At 33.8% G+C, this 19,785-nt stretch overlaps 2 protein-coding genes and 1 long non-coding RNA gene across 10 annotated transcripts in view; 1 reads left to right on the plus strand and 2 right to left on the minus strand.

Moving 5' to 3' along the window:
- Nucleotides 1-16,993, minus strand: LOC109059021 (DENN domain-containing protein 2D-like). 3 transcript variants are annotated; one of them, XM_042761826.1, is made up of 16 exons: nucleotides 16,736-16,991; nucleotides 11,513-11,569; nucleotides 11,195-11,272; nucleotides 10,983-11,057; nucleotides 9,105-9,200; nucleotides 7,978-8,153; nucleotides 6,809-6,921; nucleotides 6,648-6,717; nucleotides 6,356-6,433; nucleotides 5,078-5,218; nucleotides 2,976-3,124; nucleotides 2,711-2,882; nucleotides 2,566-2,616; nucleotides 2,378-2,459; nucleotides 1,138-1,386; nucleotides 1-738 (listed from the first exon to the last, which is right to left on the minus strand). In XM_042761826.1, exons 2-16 carry the CDS (start codon nucleotides 11,559-11,561, stop codon nucleotides 674-676), a joined length of 1,644 nt encoding a protein of 547 aa, XP_042617760.1. In that variant the 5' UTR covers nucleotides 11,562-11,569; nucleotides 16,736-16,991; the 3' UTR covers nucleotides 1-673. The 3 variants fall into 3 exon arrangements, with proteins under 3 accessions (XP_042617760.1, XP_042617762.1, XP_042617761.1); XM_042761828.1 differs by lacking the exon at nucleotides 5,078-5,218 and having other exon boundaries at nucleotides 16,736-16,993; XM_042761827.1 differs by lacking the exons at nucleotides 10,983-11,057; nucleotides 11,195-11,272; nucleotides 11,513-11,569; nucleotides 16,736-16,991 and adding an exon at nucleotides 9,826-10,036.
- LOC109059025 overlaps nucleotides 10,345-19,785 on the plus strand; it is a 24,051-nt gene continuing 14,610 nt past the window's right edge. The window contains exons 1-2 of one of the 3 annotated variants that reach the window (XR_006160630.1): nucleotides 10,345-10,473; nucleotides 17,944-18,012. This is a non-coding gene — a long non-coding RNA (uncharacterized LOC109059025). Of the gene's footprint in view, nucleotides 10,474-15,169; nucleotides 15,298-15,523; nucleotides 15,641-17,943; nucleotides 18,013-19,785 lie in introns of those variants that run through there. The other 2 variants (XR_002012523.2, XR_006160631.1) reach the window with 2 other exon arrangements.
- LOC109059023 (sperm-associated antigen 17-like) overlaps nucleotides 17,258-19,785 on the minus strand; it is a 19,174-nt gene continuing 16,646 nt past the window's right edge. For 2 of the 4 annotated variants that reach the window (XM_042761822.1, XM_042761821.1), the window contains exons 35-40: nucleotides 19,439-19,552; nucleotides 19,264-19,312; nucleotides 18,970-19,060; nucleotides 18,688-18,741; nucleotides 18,497-18,602; nucleotides 17,258-18,035 (exon numbers count right to left, since the gene is read on the minus strand). In XM_042761822.1, coding sequence (XP_042617756.1) covers nucleotides 17,931-18,035; nucleotides 18,497-18,602; nucleotides 18,688-18,741; nucleotides 18,970-19,060; nucleotides 19,264-19,312; nucleotides 19,439-19,552 — 519 coding nt within the window. In that variant the 3' untranslated portion in view covers nucleotides 17,258-17,930. Of the gene's footprint in view, nucleotides 18,036-18,235; nucleotides 18,603-18,687; nucleotides 18,742-18,969; nucleotides 19,061-19,263; nucleotides 19,313-19,438; nucleotides 19,553-19,785 lie in introns of those variants that run through there. The other 2 variants (XM_042761823.1, XM_042761824.1) reach the window with 2 other exon arrangements.

The following is a 19,785-nucleotide window of genomic DNA, read 5'->3' on the forward strand; positions in this document are numbered from 1 at the left end:
AAATGAAAAAAAAAAAAAAAAAAGCAGCAAAACTGCACTGCAGCAGGCATTCAGTGGACAGTACTTCACAAATTTGAGTGTTCCCGGGGAAACTTTTCACATTTAAGAGAAGCTCCTGTAACATTACATATTTCTTTCTAAGCTTTATGCATTTTTCTGAGAATACTGAGAGAGAGTCTAGGTATGTACAAATATTTTTACACAAGTTTTATCGCCAAAGTATCACACCACTTTTATTAAGTGTTTTTTCTTTTAATTTTAGAATAAACGTGTTAAATATTTTGAAATATTTCAGTGCTTTTACAATTATTTGTGGAATGTGGAGATGAAATGTTTTTTTTTTAATTTAATTTCATTTCATTCACTGTTTTGTTTTCATTGAAAAATGGATGTTTTTCAATTCAGCACGTTTCCATTGGCTCAGTTTCTGTGACATTGAACCTTCAGGTCAAAACGTCTCTAGCTCAAACAAGCCTTTCATGCATTAAATACAGCAGCTTATCACAATAGTTATCCACAAAACCCTGACACAAATGACAACTTACACATGACAACATAAATAAAAAATATTCTGACATTTAATTCTATCTACATTCCTTAAAATTATTTACTACTGACTCACTGATTTATTTCACATAAGATTTACAACCAGCTACTTTGGTGAATGCTTCCACTAGATTTTCTTGGCTTTCTCCTTCATCCTTTTCTGATATTCAGCAATCTTTTTGTCAAAGAGCCCTGGAAAAATGGAAAAAAAAACTTTATTTTTTATTTCTATTCAAGAGCATTTTTATATAGCATCCTCTTCTTAAGCAAAAGTAAATCAAAGTACCAGTCATTAAGATGACACTATTAAAAATACCTCAAAATGTGACATTTATTATAATAGGTTTATGTGAAGATTTTAAGGTCACTTAAATTAAACGTAATTAAAAAAAAAAAAAAATACAAATACTTTTAACAGACATCAGTATTGGTGATGCTTTCCTTCATTCATAGTACTCAGTACAAAGATGACATAAAAAAGTATTTATAATATATATCTTGATGTTGTTTCTAAATTAATTTAGAGATTCAGTGTGAACATATATTTAAAAATACACATTTTAATGTTAGGTCAAAGTGTGCGTGTCTCACCTGTGCCATCCTGAGAGGCGGGTCTCTGTTCCATTTCCTGAATGAAGAGGTCGAACATCTGCGTCTGTACAAATGTCTTCACAAACCGTCGTGTGCTCTTGGATTCTATTGCTTTACAGAAATTTATTCGCTTGAACTCGCCCCGCTGGTCTTTGCCATTCCGCACGATGTACTTAGAATAGTGGCCGACAGTCTTGATAAAGAACGGCAGGAAAGCTTCTGGGACCACCCGGTTCAACTCCTCCAGACCTGAAGTGATGATAAATTATATAAATATAGGTAATTAGTTTTAAATACTTGGTCAAAATAATTGTAATTGTGTGACACACTGAAGACTGGAGTAAGTGAAAGTAGGAATAAATTAGATTTTTACATTTATGCTATTGTTTTGAGAGAATTATATGCTCTTTCTAGGGTGTGATTGTGATTATTTACATAGCAACATCACGGCGTCTTGCAGTTGTGAATATGAAACATTAACGAAAACAGTTTAAAACGTATTTAACGTAAGTAATATTAGCGATTAAAGACACATTATATGTCTGGAAATTTCTAAAATTGACAGAGGCGCTGTGTTTCGTTTATGGTCGTAAGTGCTGCCATGTCCGCTTAGAATAAGTTTTTTGGGCTTACTTTTCATAAATCTCTTGTAAATATTACCAGTTGTGGATTGCATTTTTGAGCTTATTTACAAAAACACAGCAGCGTATTTTGGCTAATTTAGGCTTATTTGCTGTGGCTAGTGCCAAGTAGCTTATTATTGAGCTATTTTGTTAGAATCAGGAGCTAGGTTTTCTAGCATAATATGGCAACAGTCTTTAGACTGTAATGTATTTGGGAATATTTGCTCACTTATGCCTGTAGTCTGTAGCACCATGACAAATGAACGAAAGACTCATTTATTTTTGGCTCCTTTACAGTGATTTCCCAATACAAAATATGGTCAAAGATTGTGGATGTGGACGTGTTTTTTAAAATATAACACTGCTCAAATGAGTTCATTTGGCTCAATGAGATTCAAAGATGAAGTCATTAAAAGGATCCGGTCTTTCTCTTGCACTTCTGAGTGACTGAGTGCTTAAAACGAATGGTCTACTAGATAATGAGCATATACTGAACACATCCTTCCATGCTGACAAGCAACTGTGCATGAAACAGAACTTAAGTTGGAAAATGAAGTATACATGGGCCTTATTACAGGTTTGTTAAAATACTTAACACTACTTAAAATGCTGCTTACTTGAGTTCTCATTTTTGGCACTGAGGGCCTGCTTGATTTCATCTTTGAGTTTGTGAGGTAATATTGTGTCCTCATCTCCCATCTGTTTGGAGAAACATTTCAACCACAGTCACCCACAATATATCCATCAGTCACTTTTCAAGGCAAGAAATTAAAAGATGCTCTCTATGATGTAAACGAGAACTTACACACTTGATAAATGTCTCCTTCCTGCCTTCTGACAAGTCAACAACAAGCAGCTGGGTGAGTAGATGAAATCAGATGTCAGCTTGTAGCGTTTGAAATGTAAATTGCTTGAAATATTTTAACAGTGTCACGAGGCTGGTCACTCACCTCGGTCTGGTCAGTGGCCTGATCTGCGAGACTTTTCTGAACACCCAGCAGGTATGGTGTGGGTGCCATGACGACGTCGATTAGGATCTCAGGGACGATGGAAATGAGCGTGTGCTGCCAGATGAATGGATACAGGAGAACAGCCACTGCGTGGATCACCTGAGACAACGTCCTGCAGAGATAGCATGGGTTTGATCAGGATTGGTTATACATAAACAAATAAATCAACGCAAAACCTAAAACTTATGTATGTGTGTTTGGGCACCCAAGCTCGTCAGCGATGAAGATGATCCTCCGCTCTAGTACAGTAGCAGCAAACACCTGGAGCACCTCCTCATCTGACAGGCATTTGAACAATGTGCGGAAATCTACGTGCTCCAGCCAGGAGTCTGTTGGACGAGTCAAACTGATGATCTACAGAGAGATGCACAGATGCTCTATTATAGGTACAGTAGATATTTTATTATTTAAAAAACTGTTGGGGGATAACTAACTAGAAGCAACAAGAGATAGATCACTTCTTTGTCCTTCAACTATTTTCCTCTTTGACACTGTAAAGCTGCTTTGACACAACCAGTATTGTATAAAACACTATACAAATAAAGGCTAGACAGACAGACAGACAGACAGACAGATAGATAGATAGATAGATACATGGCTTTTATAATAATGTGAGATACAGTACAGACCAAAAGTTTGGAAACATTACTATTTTTAATGTTTTTGAAAGAAGTTTCTTCTGCTCATCAAGCCTGCATTTATTTGATCAAAAATACAGAAAAAACAGTAATATTGTGAAATATTATTTAAAACTTAAAATAATAGTTTTCTATTTGAATATACTTTAAAAAAATAATTTATTCCTGTGATGCAAAGCTGAATTTTCAGCATCATTACTCCCAGCCTTCAGTGTCACATGTAACATCCAGTCTATCACATGATCATTTAGAAATCATTCTAATATTCTGATTTATTATGAGTGTTGGAAACAGTTCTGCTGTCTAATATATTTGATGAATAAAAGGTTAAAAAGAACTGCATTTATTCATATGAAATTCTAATAATATATATTCTAATAATATATTTCCTTTACTATCACTTTTTATCAATTTAACACACCCTTGCTGAATAAAAGTATTGATTTTATTTTATTTTTTAAAAAGAAAGAAAAAAAAATCATGACCCCAAATTACTGACCAGTAGTGTATATTGTTATTACAAAATATTTATATTTTAAAAACATAGCTTCTTTTTGTCAAATTACTGATTTTTTTTTTACTTTTTATTCATCAAAGTATCCTAAAAAGTATCACATGTTTCTGAAAAAATATGAAGCAGCAGAAACTGTTTCCAACTTTGATAATGAATCATCATATTAGAATGATTTCTAAAGGATCATGTGATAATGATCCTAAAATTCAGCTTTGCATCACAGAAATAAATGATAATTTAAAGTATAATGAATTTAAAAACAATTATTTTAAATTGTAATAATATATCACAATATTACATTGTTTTCTGTATTTTTGATCAAATAAATGCAGGCTTGATGAGCAGGAGAAACTTCTTTCAAAAACATTAAAAATAGTAATGTTTCCAAACTTATGGTCTGTACTGTATGTGCAGATCACTTGATTTGAATGTTACATAGAAAATGTGCTGAAGGAGAATTTCAAGCAGAACTCAGTCAAGTTGGTGCAAAGCATGAGGACATACCTGCTTGAAACAGTGCATCTCTGACCCTTTCCCCTGAGCTATTACTTCACTCACTTCAATTTCCTGCTGTTTTGCAAGAGCTGAGGAGGTGTGTGTTTGTGGATAGCATGTCTCTGCCTGTCTGCCCGCTTGTTTGGAATTACAGACGTATTACTTTACACCTCCTTTAATGTATTGAAATTGACTCTCTGGTTAAAATTACTGGGCAAAATACATGTAAAACCAGCTTTTATTCTCTTCCATGATTTCACACCCCTATGTAATTGCCTCTTCCTCTTTTTTTGTGTTTAATAGAAAATGACAGACTAACACCAGTTTTTTGGTTTTTGGTGTTGGGTGTTGACTCAACTGCAGCAAACACAGTGGAAATGAAAAGTGTAGCAGCTGCTGTCTTGAGCAATACTGCATTTGTATGTCATTACGATAACCATAATTGTTATGTGAGTCATTGTTCAGAAAACGATGTCAGGACTAATAGTGTGAGATGTACAAATATGGAGTGCTTCTACCCTAGTCTCAGGCAGTAATTTTGTAATTTATTAGAATAAACAAATAAAGGGGAAGACACTTCCTTTATACTGACCAGCCATTCAGACAGCCCTCAAGATTTAAATTTTTTTTTTTTTTTAGTTTTTTATCTCTAGTTCTTACCTCAGTGCCTCTTTCTGGAATAAAACTTTTGATATTAACAGTGTGTCCAGGAGCAGGAAACGCAGACTCCCTCAGGCTCTGCATAAATGGGTATATCATCGCCATGGAGAATTTTCTGCGCTGTTCCACCTCATCAAAGATCTAAAACAGCAAGCAGACAGATTGAACAATGCAGGAAACAGACAGAAGTTTTTAAAAAGAAGGCGAAAAATCAGTTTTCAATATACAGTACCGTTCAAAAGTTTGGTCAGTACGTTTTTTTTTTTTTTACTCTGCAGTGATGCATTAAATTGATCAAAAGTGACAATAAAGAGTTATAAATAATGTTACAAAAGATTTCTATTAAGCGGCATAACTGTTTTCAACATTGATAATAATAGGAACTTTTTCTTGAGCAGCAAATCAGCATATAAAAATGATTTTGTAATGATTGTGTGACACACTGAATGATTTCTGCATTACAAAATTAAATTACATTTAAAAAATACATGAAAATAAAAAACGCTCTTTTAAATTGTAATATTATTTCCTAGTATTACTGTATTTTTACTTTATTTCTGATCAAATTAATGCAGCCTTGGTGAGCACCCCAAATCTTTGAACGGTAGTTTATGTGCAATCTATTTGGGAGAGCTATGAACACACAACTCCATATATATATATATATATACTCCATATATTATTGAAGAATAATCATCAACAACTTTGCAAACACCCATATTTTGAATATGTCCATTTCTTTAAGATCACATTAGCTTTAGTCCTATCACATTTGTATTTAAATAGCTTACTTTATGCCAGACAGTTAACTGTAAAGAATCATTATATCCCTAAAATATTATGACAGCAACTATTCAAGTCCAACAGCATGATAAATCTAACCAACAAAACAAAAAGTCCTAGACATACATGCAGATAGACAAACAGACAGGCAGATAGATAGATCCTTTGATGTTTGTCATTGACAAACAAACTAATTTCAAGTCAAGAGAGAGCATTCACCTAAAAAAGTACCTGAACAAAGTCCAGCTCAAACAAACAAAACATACTCCAGTAACTGCAGCACTACATTCAGAGAGTAAACAGACAGCTCAACAAAGAGATCACACATTACACAACCCATTTCAGACTCGTAAATTACTTTACATTATCAAAGCCAATAAACACTAAATTAATACAAAGTCAAGAAAAACAAAAGGCAAATCTCTTAAATACAGATCAAAACAATAAAGCATAAAGGCAGTTACAGATGACCGTGCTGTAAATCATGATGTTTACCTTGGAAAAGAGTCCAAAACAGGCTAAATTACTGATGATGCAGTAGGCTTCAGGCAGACGAGCACCCTTCCCATCAGGCTGATTAAGAAAAGGGCAACGACAAGAGAAGCTAATATTAGAAACACTTTTAAAAAGTGGTGCCTACCTTGTTGCTATGTTGCTAGAGTGTTTTTGTTACTGGGTTGCTATGTAAGTTTCACACTTTGGGTAAGGGATATGTTGTATGATGAGAAGTGATGAGTATAGGCATAAACAACAGGAAGTATCACCAATGTGATTAGTCAACATTTACCAGTAGCCTCCTACAGTATCCATTCTTCCTTGTTCCATCAACATCTGTAAGCACGAAAGAGAACGTTTCACTGTGAAACAGAGAAAAAGAGAGAGAATGAAAAATACAGTTTCTGCCTCCACACAGCATGCTGGGAGAAATGATGCATGCGGTGACAGTACCTGGAATATTCTGTTAAGGGCGCCCAGTTTACACCCTCTGGAAAGCAAAAAAGTGTGAGCGCCTTTAACGTCTTCTCTTCCTCCTCCTTCTGAAATCGCACCATTCCATCCTTCTGTACTCGACAGACAGAGAAAAAGACAAATGGAGAACAAGACTACATTAATATGCATCACGGAAAGAAAATGCAAATTGTCTTTTTCATTCATATAGATCTCATTCATATCAGAAAGACAACAAATGAGCTATAGAAACTTTTTATTTTCACACATTTTCTTGATCTTGTCCTTTAAGTAAAAAGTAAAAAAAAAAAAAATTTTAATATATGCAACACACACACACACATACATACATACATATATATATATATATATATATTATATATATATATATATATAATATATATATATATATATATATATATATATATAAAATATGCATGTACATAAATAAATAAAAACAAATTGTAATATATACTATATATATAGATAGATAGATAGATAGATAGATAGATAGATAGATAGATAATATGCATGTTCATAAATAAATAATACATTTAGGATTTCTAAGTGATATAATGTATAATGCAAATAACCAAATAAAAATATGATCTTTTTCTGATATTCAAATCCCATAATCCAGTTAACTTAAGTCAACATCTGCTTATATTAGTATTACACTACAATTATTCACTGTAATTGGACTTTATTCACCTTCAAAGAACTAGGCCTATATTAAACAACAGAATACTACATATAATTAATAAAATAAATATTTATAGATTAATTAACCCGTCAGTTAAGTCATATAAAAATGTATACACTCATCTTTTTTTTAAAAAAACAAACAAAGACAATAAATCTTTTTGAAAGATTTATGTAATTAAAAAGATTGGTCTAATGAAAAGTTCTTCAACAACTGAAGACACAATAGCACTTTTAATGAAGCCATAATAATGTGAATTGGGATGTAGACAACTGTAACATTCCTCATTTGTATGTCACTTTTGATTTAAGCCTTTACTAATTCAATAAATGTAATGCAAACATTAAAAAAAAAATTATTGAATTGTTATTGAATGGAAACAATGCCACAAGTGCTACAAAAGCACTAAATATTTTCTGAATGCTACATGTGCCTGCATGCAGAGCACATGGTTTGTCTGCATCACCTTAGGGAACTGATAGATGATCTGTGGCTCATATATCCCATCTTTGGTCTTCTTAGGTCGAACCACCACCAGATATTCGAAGAAAAACTGCCCGCTAGCGTAACGCTGCTCCTTTGCCTTTTCTTCTATAGAGGAAAGCTCTGTGCTAGCAGGTAGATCTGGTTCCTTACCAGTTCCTACAAAAAGAAAACACACATGCACACACACACGTTAGCTTCCGTGATGTTTACCCCTTTTTAAAAACAAATCAACACAAATGCTCTGGAACCAAACTGAGACTGTCTTCATGTCATTTCATGGATATTCTACCAAACCAACTGTTTATAAATGCTCGATTTCTAAACAGTCTCAAAATGTTGCTCTTCAGAAAAAAGCACTTGAGATGCTGATCAGACAGGGAATGCTGATCCACAAACAAGTACAAACAAATTAGAATTGAGAAAGACGGAGCACTTCTGTGAATTTCCGTAACATTTCCTTTTGAGCCTGCTTTTTGGCAGCCTCCCCCAACACAGAGCAAACAAAGCCGAGAGGAATACCACAGGAGTCCACTAAGTCACAAAGTCTTGTTCTGGCTTGACTTGCCTCACCATGGAAACCCTCAAGGTGCATTTCTCTAAAGGACACAACAATAACTGTTGCTTGTAACTGAAAAGACAAGAAGTGCACTAAAGAACAGATGCAAATTGTGTGCTTCGACTGACTTTGTGAACCTCCTTGTGACTTCATTAATGAATTTTAAATGAACAACATATTACAAGCAAATCTTTCTAAATATCTTGAAAAGGAAAGTTTGAGCACTTCAGTTAAAAACTTCAGTTCGAAAGACTAATTATTTTAGGCATTTTGCCCTACTTGCACTACGAGACCAGAGAATGAGTCATGCTGAAATGTTTTGACGAGGTTAACCACTTTTCTATGCAATATATAGCCAATGGCCACAGCAAAAGATAACAACTGTTTACATAGTCAAGTTTTCTTGTGCATTCATCAGTGATGCTTTTTGTTACTTAAAACATTCAAATATACACAGAGTATGATGCAGCTGAATTTTTTAAGTAGCTGAAGTAGCTATATTGTTTGTAAAAAAAATATATATAAAGCAATACTTAAACAACATTTCTCACTGTCTTTGTTGATTTTTCCCCGGAAGGACGAAAATAAGGTACTGAACCTCTTCATGGTTCCCATGTCTGGTTGTTCTTCACCTGGAAGGAAGACACCTGAGCAATAAAATGCACAAAACAGTACAATTAATCAACTGCAACCAGAAGAGAATTGCTCAGAAATGTTACCAGAAATGCCTTGATCACTAATTCTTGTTTGGATATTCACTTTCTTAGGCAAAGAGGTTAGTTTTGGCAGCTGAACTGTAAGTTGTAATTACAACAAATTTAATTTATTCTTTCCCACATGATAACGTTTTCAGGAGTTCCTCAGCAGAAACCACAAAGACACTTGCTGAACCTGATTTAAATAGCTTACTATTTGCCAGACAGTTAACTGTAAAGAATCGTTATATCACTACAACACTGTGACAGCAACTATTCAAGTCCAACAGCATGATAAATCTAACTAACAAAACAAAAAGTCCTACATGCAGATAGACAAACAGACAGGCAGATAGATAGATAGATAGATAGATAGATAGATAGATAGATAGATAGATAGATAGATAGATAGATAGATAGATAGATAGATGCTTTAAATAGAAGTCTTACACAACGCATTAAAGTAAGAGAAATTATAACCTTCTATTCTGTCAGCTTAATTAAATAAGAATATAAATATTTAAACAATTTTTTTTTATACTCTACAGAAACACTAAAACAGCGTGGTTGAACTTACTCAGGTGTTTACGTGCGTTTGCCTTAGTTCCTCTTCTTTTGACATTAGAGAGAGTAACTCCGTTCATGTTTGAATCTCTTTGCGTAAAGTTTGTCAATTAAAGTGATATTTATGTCGTGATCACACGGCAGTCTTTCCCACTAACGCGCAGGATCACTGTATTACCGAGAATGTGCGCAGCCAACATATGTGCGCGGCTGATGCCTGATTCGCGAATCAATGATTCTTTAAAAACGGCTGTTCATTCGAACCGAGTCGAACCACGCGGTTCATGAATCATTTCACTTTTAGAGAGACTCAAACAGCAAAACGTATAAAACGAAATCGAAAATACAGTGATAAATAGTATTATATAAACATATCCCGTTTTACTGCAAAAGGAAATCAGCTGAAACAGTATGGGGGGGTCTATATGAATTCAATTGAGAACTCAAAACAATGCATGAAGCATTTTAACTGATTTATTGAAATGAACTGTCCGAACGAATCGAATCGGTGAAAAGAAGTGAAAGGCAGATCGGAAGACACTTCCTACTTATGTTCAAACGACGTGAAGTGTTAAACGAAAAAAATGACTTGTCTTTAGTGGGAGTTCCTTCATTTCTCGGCTCTTCAACGCAGTTAGTCCAGAATTGATTTGAACCGCAGGTACTTTTAGATGACACTGGTGTGACACATAATGACACAATTCATATGACACTGTGTACTTTGCATTGCATGTCTGCGTTTGTTTGTTTTTGGATGCCTTTTTGACCAGGTGGCTCTTGTAAAAGAGATTTTAATCAAAGATTTAAATAAAAGTTGCTAACTTAACACTTTCCAACACTAATAACACATCTGCTGGCTTCATACTTAAGTTGACTCACTTTGGTAGAAATCCACAAGAACATTCTCTGAGACATGCTTTTCCTTCACCTCAGTATTTATAGACTTATTTTATTTACTATATATTGACCACAAGAGCTTTACTTCTGAATAAAACAGGTTCACCTGCTAATACATAATCCTTATTAAACATTAGTACTGAAAACAGCATTTATTCCTCATATCAAAAGTAGACAGACCCCTTTATTACCCTAAAATGATAAAAATAAAAATAAAAATGCATTGGTGGAAAACTGTCCATTTCTCTTCAGTAGACTCAAAAGAAGTCTTACCTTTGTTGATCTTAATTTGTCCATCTGAGAAAGCTCTTCTCTTATCTATGTCATCTTCTTGTTCTTCGGATCTTTCTGTAGGCCAAGATAGAGACAACTGAATCTTGTGCTAGTGCCTAGGAGTGTTAATTCGTCTGTAGGCTTCTCTCTTGCAGTTTATTTACAAAGCAGAGCAAATTTGAATAGCTAGGTGTGTAAACTGAGTGACTCACGTTCACCTCGATCACTTCTAAATGAAGAAAATAATCTTCTTCTGAAATAATGTTCCCCTTCATCTGGTGATGGTCTAGCTATAGAAATCATAGAGACAAATGAAAAGATCAGGAATCTTTCCAGAATGCGAATATGTTGAGATTTGAAACACCCTTTACTTCTTTAATTTTATATATATATATATATATATATATATATATATATATATATATATATATATATATATATATATATATATATATATATATATATATATCAATGCAAAATTAAAGAAATTATAATTTATTACAATTACATTTTATTAATAAACTACTTACACTTTGAACGCATAGAAGAGAAGGTCCAGGTTCTCCTGGGTGCTGTCATTGTGCCACCTACCAAAATAAATGCATATATTTAGTCATCAGGTCACAAGTTTCTTCCATATCTTTTATCTCGGTCACAATCTAAAATAAATGAATTGCGATGTAAATGTATTAGAGAGAACCATGGCTTAAGTTAAAGTTCCTTCAGTGTAAGAAACTTCCATGTTTTTTTCCCAAAGACCAAGGTCATTGTCCTTTGGGTCCTTAAGTAAATATTAACTTGCCGACTCTTTGGCATTAATGGTAAGTCTTGACAGTACCTTTACTGCAGGTGTGCAGAGATCACAGACATGAGCAACCTCATACCTGCTCCATTATTCCCAATGCCAGTAAACACCAACTCTATTTTTGTGCGTTTACGTTTTTATGAAAAAGCCTAATTAACCTTGAGCTTCAAACCATACTTCATAAGGAGTCCCTATATGCACCAGTTGTAGAGAAGCAAGCTTAACTAAATGAAATTATGTGAACATTTTAACTGTTTTTGCTTACATAGCTAGTATACTGCAACTCAAAGGCCACTCCACCACAGGAAATATCAGAATTGTGGTGGTTTTATGTATGGAGGTCAAACATAGCATCAGGTAAGCAATCATATCTGAGCCAGAAGTCATGTTCACAGAGCTGTCTTTTTAATATATATAATATATTAATAAAACATGATGAAGAAAAATATTCTTAATAAAACAACAACATAATAATAATAACAACATAACACTAGCTTGCTCTATTCTTTTTCTATTCTATCTGTTTTTCTTTTTATTTATTATATTATTTCAAAGGCCTTGCTATGTGTACTGCGTTTAAGCTAACTCATTGCTTTTTTGTTGTTTTTGATTGCTTCCATTGTCCTCATTTGTAAGTCACTTTGGATAAAAGCGTCTGCTAAATGACTAAATGTAAATGTAAATAAAACAGTAGTTTTATATAAATTCTTTGTTGCTACATTAATAATGTTAGTAATTTTAATGGAGAAAAAAATACTTAAAATGCATCAGGGAAAACTTGTTAAAAGGTTAATTGTAAGTGAAATCATTTTACATTTAAACAGAAAACTGTAAGTTTGCTGTAATAATGTAAAAATGATTGGAATATTTACATTAAAATATGAACACTTACAAATACGTATAAAATTTAGAAAGTTATTAAAATAACTACCGTTCAAATGTTTGAGGTAAGTATGCAACAAGAACACATTAAATTGATCAAGATTGACAGTAAAGACATCTATAATGTTACACAAGATTTACATTTCAAATAAATGCTGTTCTTTTGAACTTTAACATTTAATTATTATGAAAATTAAAATAAATGGTTTCCACAAGTAATATTAAGCAACACAACTGTTTTCAACATTGATTAAAAAAAAGAAGAAGAAGAAGAAGAAGAAGAAGAAGAAGAAGAAGAAGAAGGAAAAAAAAGGAAAAGTTTCTAGAGCACCAAATCAGAATGATTTCTGAAGATCATGTGACTGAAGCCTGGAGTAATGATGCTGAAAATTCAGCTTTGACATTACAGGAATAAATTATATTTTAAAATATATTATAATAGAAAACAGTTGTTTTAAATAGTAATATTTCACAATATTACTGTATTTTTTATTAAATAAACGCAGCTTTGATTAGCATAAGAGCCTTCTTTCAAAAACATTAAAGAATCTTTCCAACCCCAAACATTTAAATGGATTTTGATATCTAATAAGAATAATAATAATTTACCATAAAATATTGTTAATATTTTTGACTATATTCACAAAAATACCTGAAACGTTGTCACTGTATTATTATTTGTTTTAATAACTTAATAATAATTAAATGTTGTTTTCAATATTAATAAATAGTTTTTTTTTTTGTTTTTTTTTTCATTAATTTTGCTTTGTATCAAGGTCTGTCCTGGTAAAGCTCATGTTTATTCCCAGTCTCTTAAACAAGAATCTCCATCCTCTCCCATACGTTTATTGGCATGTTTTTGTGAAAGACGTGGTCGTTAGTATACTCTGGGTCTTTTTATAGCTGGCTGTATTCCCCACAGGATGACCTCAGGTCAGCAGTAGGTCTTCCTGTTGCCCCAGTGCCTGCGTCTCAGCAGTTATGTGGGAATATTTTGAGGATGCACTTCATGCCTTTTGTATGTGGTGGTTGTTCCAAACGAATGTAGATCTGGGCCTTAAAGAGCTCGTTTATGTTATTTCAGATCCAGACAGTGGCATAGCTGCTGTTCGGAGCCTTAATTTCAGTGTAGATTAGAAATTGGATAGAGTTTTCCACCAGTCCCCTATAAAGCTGTGTAGGCTTCTATTATAATATACCTTGGTTGAATCTCTAATGGCAAAATAACAATACTTGGACAAACAGAGGTATCAGAGAATCCTGGTTTTCTGTCCTTTATGGCTCAGATGTGAATAGACAGATAGAGGCTGTGTCAGCTGCTGGGAAAAGGAGAATATCCTCTTCCTTGACTCCTCCTTCAAACATCAATCAATCATTAACATCCATTCATTCACCCACTCATTCTCTCTCTCTCTCTCTCATTATTCCAAATTAAAGGCCATTCCTCATGTGATGAATGTGGTGGGAACAGTAGCTGACAACTTTTTGCACTAAATAGCTTTAAATAGTTTAGTAGCTAAATAGTTTTAAATAGCTCCTTAACATTGATTTCATACTAGCCTACTTTTATTCCTTTTTGTCCAGTTGTTTGTCTCTTATCAAGGGGGAAGTCGTGGCCTAGTGGTTAGAGACTCCTAACCCTAAGGTTGTGAGTTCGAGTCTCGGGCCAGCAATACCACGACTGAGGTGCCCTTGAGCAAGGCACTGAACCCCCAACTGCTCCCCGGGTGCTGCAGCATAAATGGCTGCCCACTGCTACGGGTGTGTTAACGGTGTGTGTGTGTTCACTGCTGTGTGTGTGCAATTTGGATGGGTTAAGTGCAGAGCACGACTTCTGAGTATGGGTCACCATACTTGGATGTATGTCACTTAGGCTTCTAGCCCAAAATATTCAGTCAAATCTCTTGTGTCCAAATTTTGACTCAAAACAATTGCTCAGAGCAATTTTTTTTTTTTTTTTTTTTTTTTTTTTTTTTTTAAAAGGCTTAGCAAACAGATGTTCCTGCATGTCTCACACAACAAAAACACACTCTGACCCTAATAAGACATTTACTGGAATAACGTGTCCACCTTATAGCAATGCTATTTCAGGATTAGTTTGAACTTTTATCAGTTAAAGAAATTGTTCACCCAAAATTTCATGGTAATTATGACTAAATTTTTGTGTAAACCGGGCACACACAAAAAAGTCATTTGGACTGCTTTTACATTGATGTTTTGGATAGTTGTAATCAGCTGTATTTTATAGTCAATCAATTTTTATTTTATGGCAGTCTGGGAATTCTGCAAAATATTCTTCATAGAAGAAATAAAGTTATTCACTCGTAAAATCACTTAAATATAGGGTTTCCTCTCACGTCATATGGCAAGTTTTGCGAGAGAAAGCAAAAATCTATAAAACTGTTTGTCCATGTATAAATGTTTAATCTAATATTTGAATAATGAAATTCACGTCGCGCGTTACCTCAGTCTCTCAGAGAGAGCATGCGCAGATTGCGCACAACGTTACACTGAGCGCATTGCGTTACGAACGCATCTAGGTATGTTACAGAATTCATGAAAACGGTACTGGAAAGATTTAGGTCCCACAGAATTATTGCTGACTGACACTGAACTTTTAAACTACAGGTAAACGCATACAGATCTATATTCAGCACGTAACTATGTACCGAGACCAACAACTGAACTTGAATTTGAGACCTGTTCTAGACTGAGTGTGGAGTGCAGCTCCACTCAGCAGACAAGCATCAACACGTGTGTGTGTTTCTGTTCCTTTTTTTGAATTTGGTTATTATGTAATGACAATTTCTCCTTTCTATACAGCAAGGCTGTTGTTCAATGCGGCAGGGACTAAAGCAGGTCAAATGCGTCGTGTTTTATGCAGTTGTGTGTAAAGATCCTGCTTGTAACAGGACATAACTCTTGCATTTCACCCCAGAGTCATTTTTCTTTTGGCACGAGGCATAAAATGGTAAATACATTTACAATAAGCTCTCTTACTTTTCAGGTCTAGAAGAAGGACTGAAATTAGTTATTTTTTAGATTACTTCCCTAAACACAGAGGACCAGCTTTGCCCCGAACTCTAGAGGGCAATATAGCACCTTATGACTCAAACTAATGTATATTTCTCATTTTCCATTATTTTGTCAGGTTACAAGATTTATGTATGAAGGAGCTAGTAGGGATAGAAAATGTCTTCTGAGATCATGCATGTGACGTAAATCATCTTCGTAAATCATCTTCTTTGTCCACAGTGAGCTACTGTGAAAAACCAATAAGTTCTATCTTATGAGGAAGTTATTGAATTTGCGCTGTTCTCACCACAGGAAATTCAAAAAAGCCATATGGTCAGAGTCATCAATATGTAAAGTTTTTAATTTGGGAAAAATAAAATAAAAAAAAACTTGTATTTTTATTATATTATTTTTTTTATATATATATATATATATATATATATATATATATATATATATATATATATATATATATATATATATATATAAAATGAATTCGTTGCATCAGTTATTTTGACTCGTTTTACATTACCAGGTCTTCCGGAAACTCAGGAAACTGAAGTCTTTCAACAGAATGTTTCTTCATAAATGCAGCAACTCGTACAATAGGCAGTTATTTCATTTTGCATGTGAGATTTTTGTGCAAATGAAAACTTACTCAGACTGAAAAAGCATATATCTATATATACTGTATGTGTGTGTGTATGGAAAATGTTATATATATATATATGTGTATATATATCTAGAAATGTTTATTCTTATAGAAAAATGCCCGATGATATGTTATCATGAAAGTGTATTTAAATGTAAACATTTCCTGCTTCTACATTTGTTGCCATTTCACATGTTTTGCTGTGCACCTGTTCTTACAAACAAATGTTTCCTGTTTATCAGTTATAAACACAACTTGCTGACTTACAGAATAGTTTTCATGCTGTGTACTGACAGCTAACAGGCGTTTCTACAGAATGAAAGTCAGCATTATGGGCATTAAAGGACATCACACTCGTGGCTTGTAGGACAGAAACACAACATGTTCAAAGTGACTTACCACAGTGCAAACTCTCTCTCGTGTCTCCGATTTGTAGCTTGAGAAGGTTGGAAATCTTTGATTAAATATTTACCACATCAGTTCAGCACATTAGCAGTCCACAACAGTTGATTCATGCCGGTTTACCCGCTGAACCAGTTTCTTCTATTTACTTTATCCTCACCCACCTGGAACTAGTCAACCTCTCACTACATGTGTTTTTTTTCACTGTCTTTGTCCTCTCTCAGTCACTGTACAACTGCCTCGTGTGTGTGTGTGTGTGTGTGTGTGTGTGTGTGTGTGTGTTTGCTTTGCTGTACGAGTCTTGAATCACTTTGTCGCTTCTGCTTTCATTTAGAGGAAGTGTTCATAAAACAAGAACCGAAGCGAACTTTCATACAGGAGTGAGGGGATTTCCTTATTTCAAACTCTGGTGGTTTTCAGGCCTTTCTCTTACAGGTGTATCTGCAGAAATAAATGAAGTTGTACCACACAAAGGTTGTTCATTGAAAGGTTAAAAAAAATATTGCCATTATTGAAAGGTGATTTTAACAATTTGTGGTTTTAATTGCAATTTTAAAATAAGCATATCTTTGTAAGCACACAAACTGGTTCACAAAAAACAGCAAGTGCGGTTTTTATTTGACATCTCCTGAATCATTCATTACCACGTGTAACTAACTAAGCATATCCATCCACACCCATTTTTTCAAGAATATTTAAAAGTGAAGGTTTTAACTTTCATTATTAATTCTCCCTAGGGTTCTTCCTTAAGATGCCTTAATTATTCTAATCTTGGCAGACCTGCTTCCATTATTGTAATAAAATTCTGTGAATGCCTAAGAATAGCTATTGTTGAGGGCAATAGGTTTAGTAATCATGTTGCATTTGGCATTAAACAATTGCAGTTTCATATATTTTGAGGGAAATATTTATCTATATTTTTTTATTGAGTGGATTCAAAATTTGTATGAGATTTAACAATATCTATACAAAAATGTATGCAAAAAAAAAAGAGGCAATTTGAAGGCTTCACAATTTTTTGCACTATTTTTTGGAGTGAAACATTTCCAGAAAATGTTGAATAAGGACAGATTCCTTGGCAAAGCTTTCACAAGTTTTAAATGCATTTGTAATTGTAGAATCAGCTAAAGTACCCAAAGCTCAATTCTGAAATATTTCTATTAAAGATTTACTTAAATATTATTGTTATTCTTTAAACCTCACAGGAACTACTTCTGCCAGATGAGGAGTCCGTGGAGAAGCGCTGCATTTTGGGGAAGGGTGGAAGATCCAGGGTGAGTGAGCTCAGGTTTAGATCCTAACAGAAAGCAAGAGTGGTGATATAACAGGTCCGCCTGATATCTCAATGTTACTGATGTCAGTATGACCATTTTCATTTATATACATGTTCTATATCGGAGGTTTGTGAGTTGATGAACAGCTAATAATTAAATAGTAAAAATGTAAAATAAAAAAATAAAAAATAATAAACAAAAAATATTCCAAATAAAACACTTCTTTAAAAAAATCGGATAATTTTCATTTGTTTTCCTACATGTCATGTGATCATTAACCAACATAAAAGAACTATGAAAATGCGAACATGCTAAATTTTTTCAATATTGAGGTGTGTGTGTATATATATTTTATTTTTATTTATTTTTTCCAAAGGGTTTGACTGACAAAAATATTTGGGAGTCCCTGCTCTAAATAAAAAACAAAAATAAAGAACAACAAAAAAATAAGCCCTTAGAGAAATATTCAGATGGTTGTACTAGCCTCATTCGTAAAGAGTGACATTTCCTTCAGCTCAGGGTGAAAGTATGGAGTAACAATATGGTGTCTGAGTGCATTTCTGTGTCTTCTCTGCTCCTGGAGTTCTTGCCTGGAGGTTGGATAAGCAAAACATATATGCATCACCCTCTTTGACTTCCTGAAAACAAAACCGTTTGATCAGAATAACTGTTTACCTGTGCTGGTTAATCCTGTTTTCCCACAGTGACTTTTGCTTCTTTTTTTTGACACTGTAAAAGCAGAAGTTGAAAGCAAACCGTATAAGAGCAATAAGTCACCATGCACTTTCACACCTTCTGTAACAATTTGTGGTCTGTTTTTTTATCTATAAATACAAGTCCACTGGCTGAGAAAATGTAATCACTATTACTTATGTGTTATATACATTTTACATGTAATAAATTATTCTGGTCTAGATTTTACATATTGTAGATAAGACAGAAAATAATGAACCGTACCTTTTGGTAATTTTCTCTTCTGTTTTTTCCTGGAGCTTGTGGGGATGTTGAGCTGCTCGCACTGCTTCAGTATAGAGAGACACCACATCAGCTGGGACAGGAACAAAATGACAGAGTTTAACGGAGATAAAAATCATCAATTTGTTACAGTTCTATCACTAAAATTTACTAATTTTTGATGTATTACTCTTAGGAAACATATTAACTTCTTATTTAAATATTAAATATTGTTTCATTATTATAAGTACATATTTAGAAATATTTTATTAATATTTCTCATTTTAATTTTCTCACCTGACCTTATCTCCATTGCTACTGAAGGATCTACAGCATCAGGCAGGGACTAAAACAAACGTAAGGTTTAAATGCCAAGCCAGCATGTTTCATATATAAATATCAGCTATAGACATCTGAATGATATATCACTTGTTAAATTGTTAAAAGAATATGACGGTAGAGCTTGTCTGACCAGTACAAGCTGCAGAAGATCATTCTGATGAACTTTCTCCTCTGCTGTACGCGGGTCCTTCAACTGCATCTTCTCCCATTGATTCTCTCTCTGTAGCAGCTGCTCCAAATACGCCTGTTTTATCAAACCCATAGAACAAAAAAAAAAAAAAACTAAGCGTTAGCGTCACGTGAGTCAAGCTTGCATCAGCTGATTCTCATTATAGCTAATTCCGACGAGATCTGATAAAGGCATGGCTTTACAGTATGACACTTATTTTAACTTCAACGCTGATACTACAGTATGTTGTCATCAGTAATCGATAACTGAAGAATGGCACAACGCAGTAGATTAGCTGATGCTAAGGG

The sequence above is a fragment of the Cyprinus carpio genome, chromosome A8, assembly GCF_018340385.1.
Source record: "Cyprinus carpio isolate SPL01 chromosome A8, ASM1834038v1, whole genome shotgun sequence".
Classification (NCBI taxonomy): Eukaryota; Metazoa; Chordata; class Actinopteri; order Cypriniformes; family Cyprinidae; genus Cyprinus; species Cyprinus carpio.

What these genes read in the sequence shown, in the direction of transcription:
- LOC109059021 (XM_042761826.1), bottom strand. Translation starts at nt 11,561, where the DNA reads ATGACAGCACCCAGGAGAACCTGGACCTTCTCTTCTATGCGTTCAAAG. An exon ending in AGGAGACATTTATCAAGTGT is followed by an intron (nt 2,460 to 2,565) that starts GTAAGTTCTCGT and finishes TTCTCCAAACAG; the next exon opens with ATGGGAGATGAGGACACAAT. An exon ending in TGCCAAAAATGAGAACTCAA is followed by an intron (nt 1,387 to 2,377) that starts GTAAGCAGCATT and finishes TCATCACTTCAG; the next exon opens with GTCTGGAGGAGTTGAACCGG.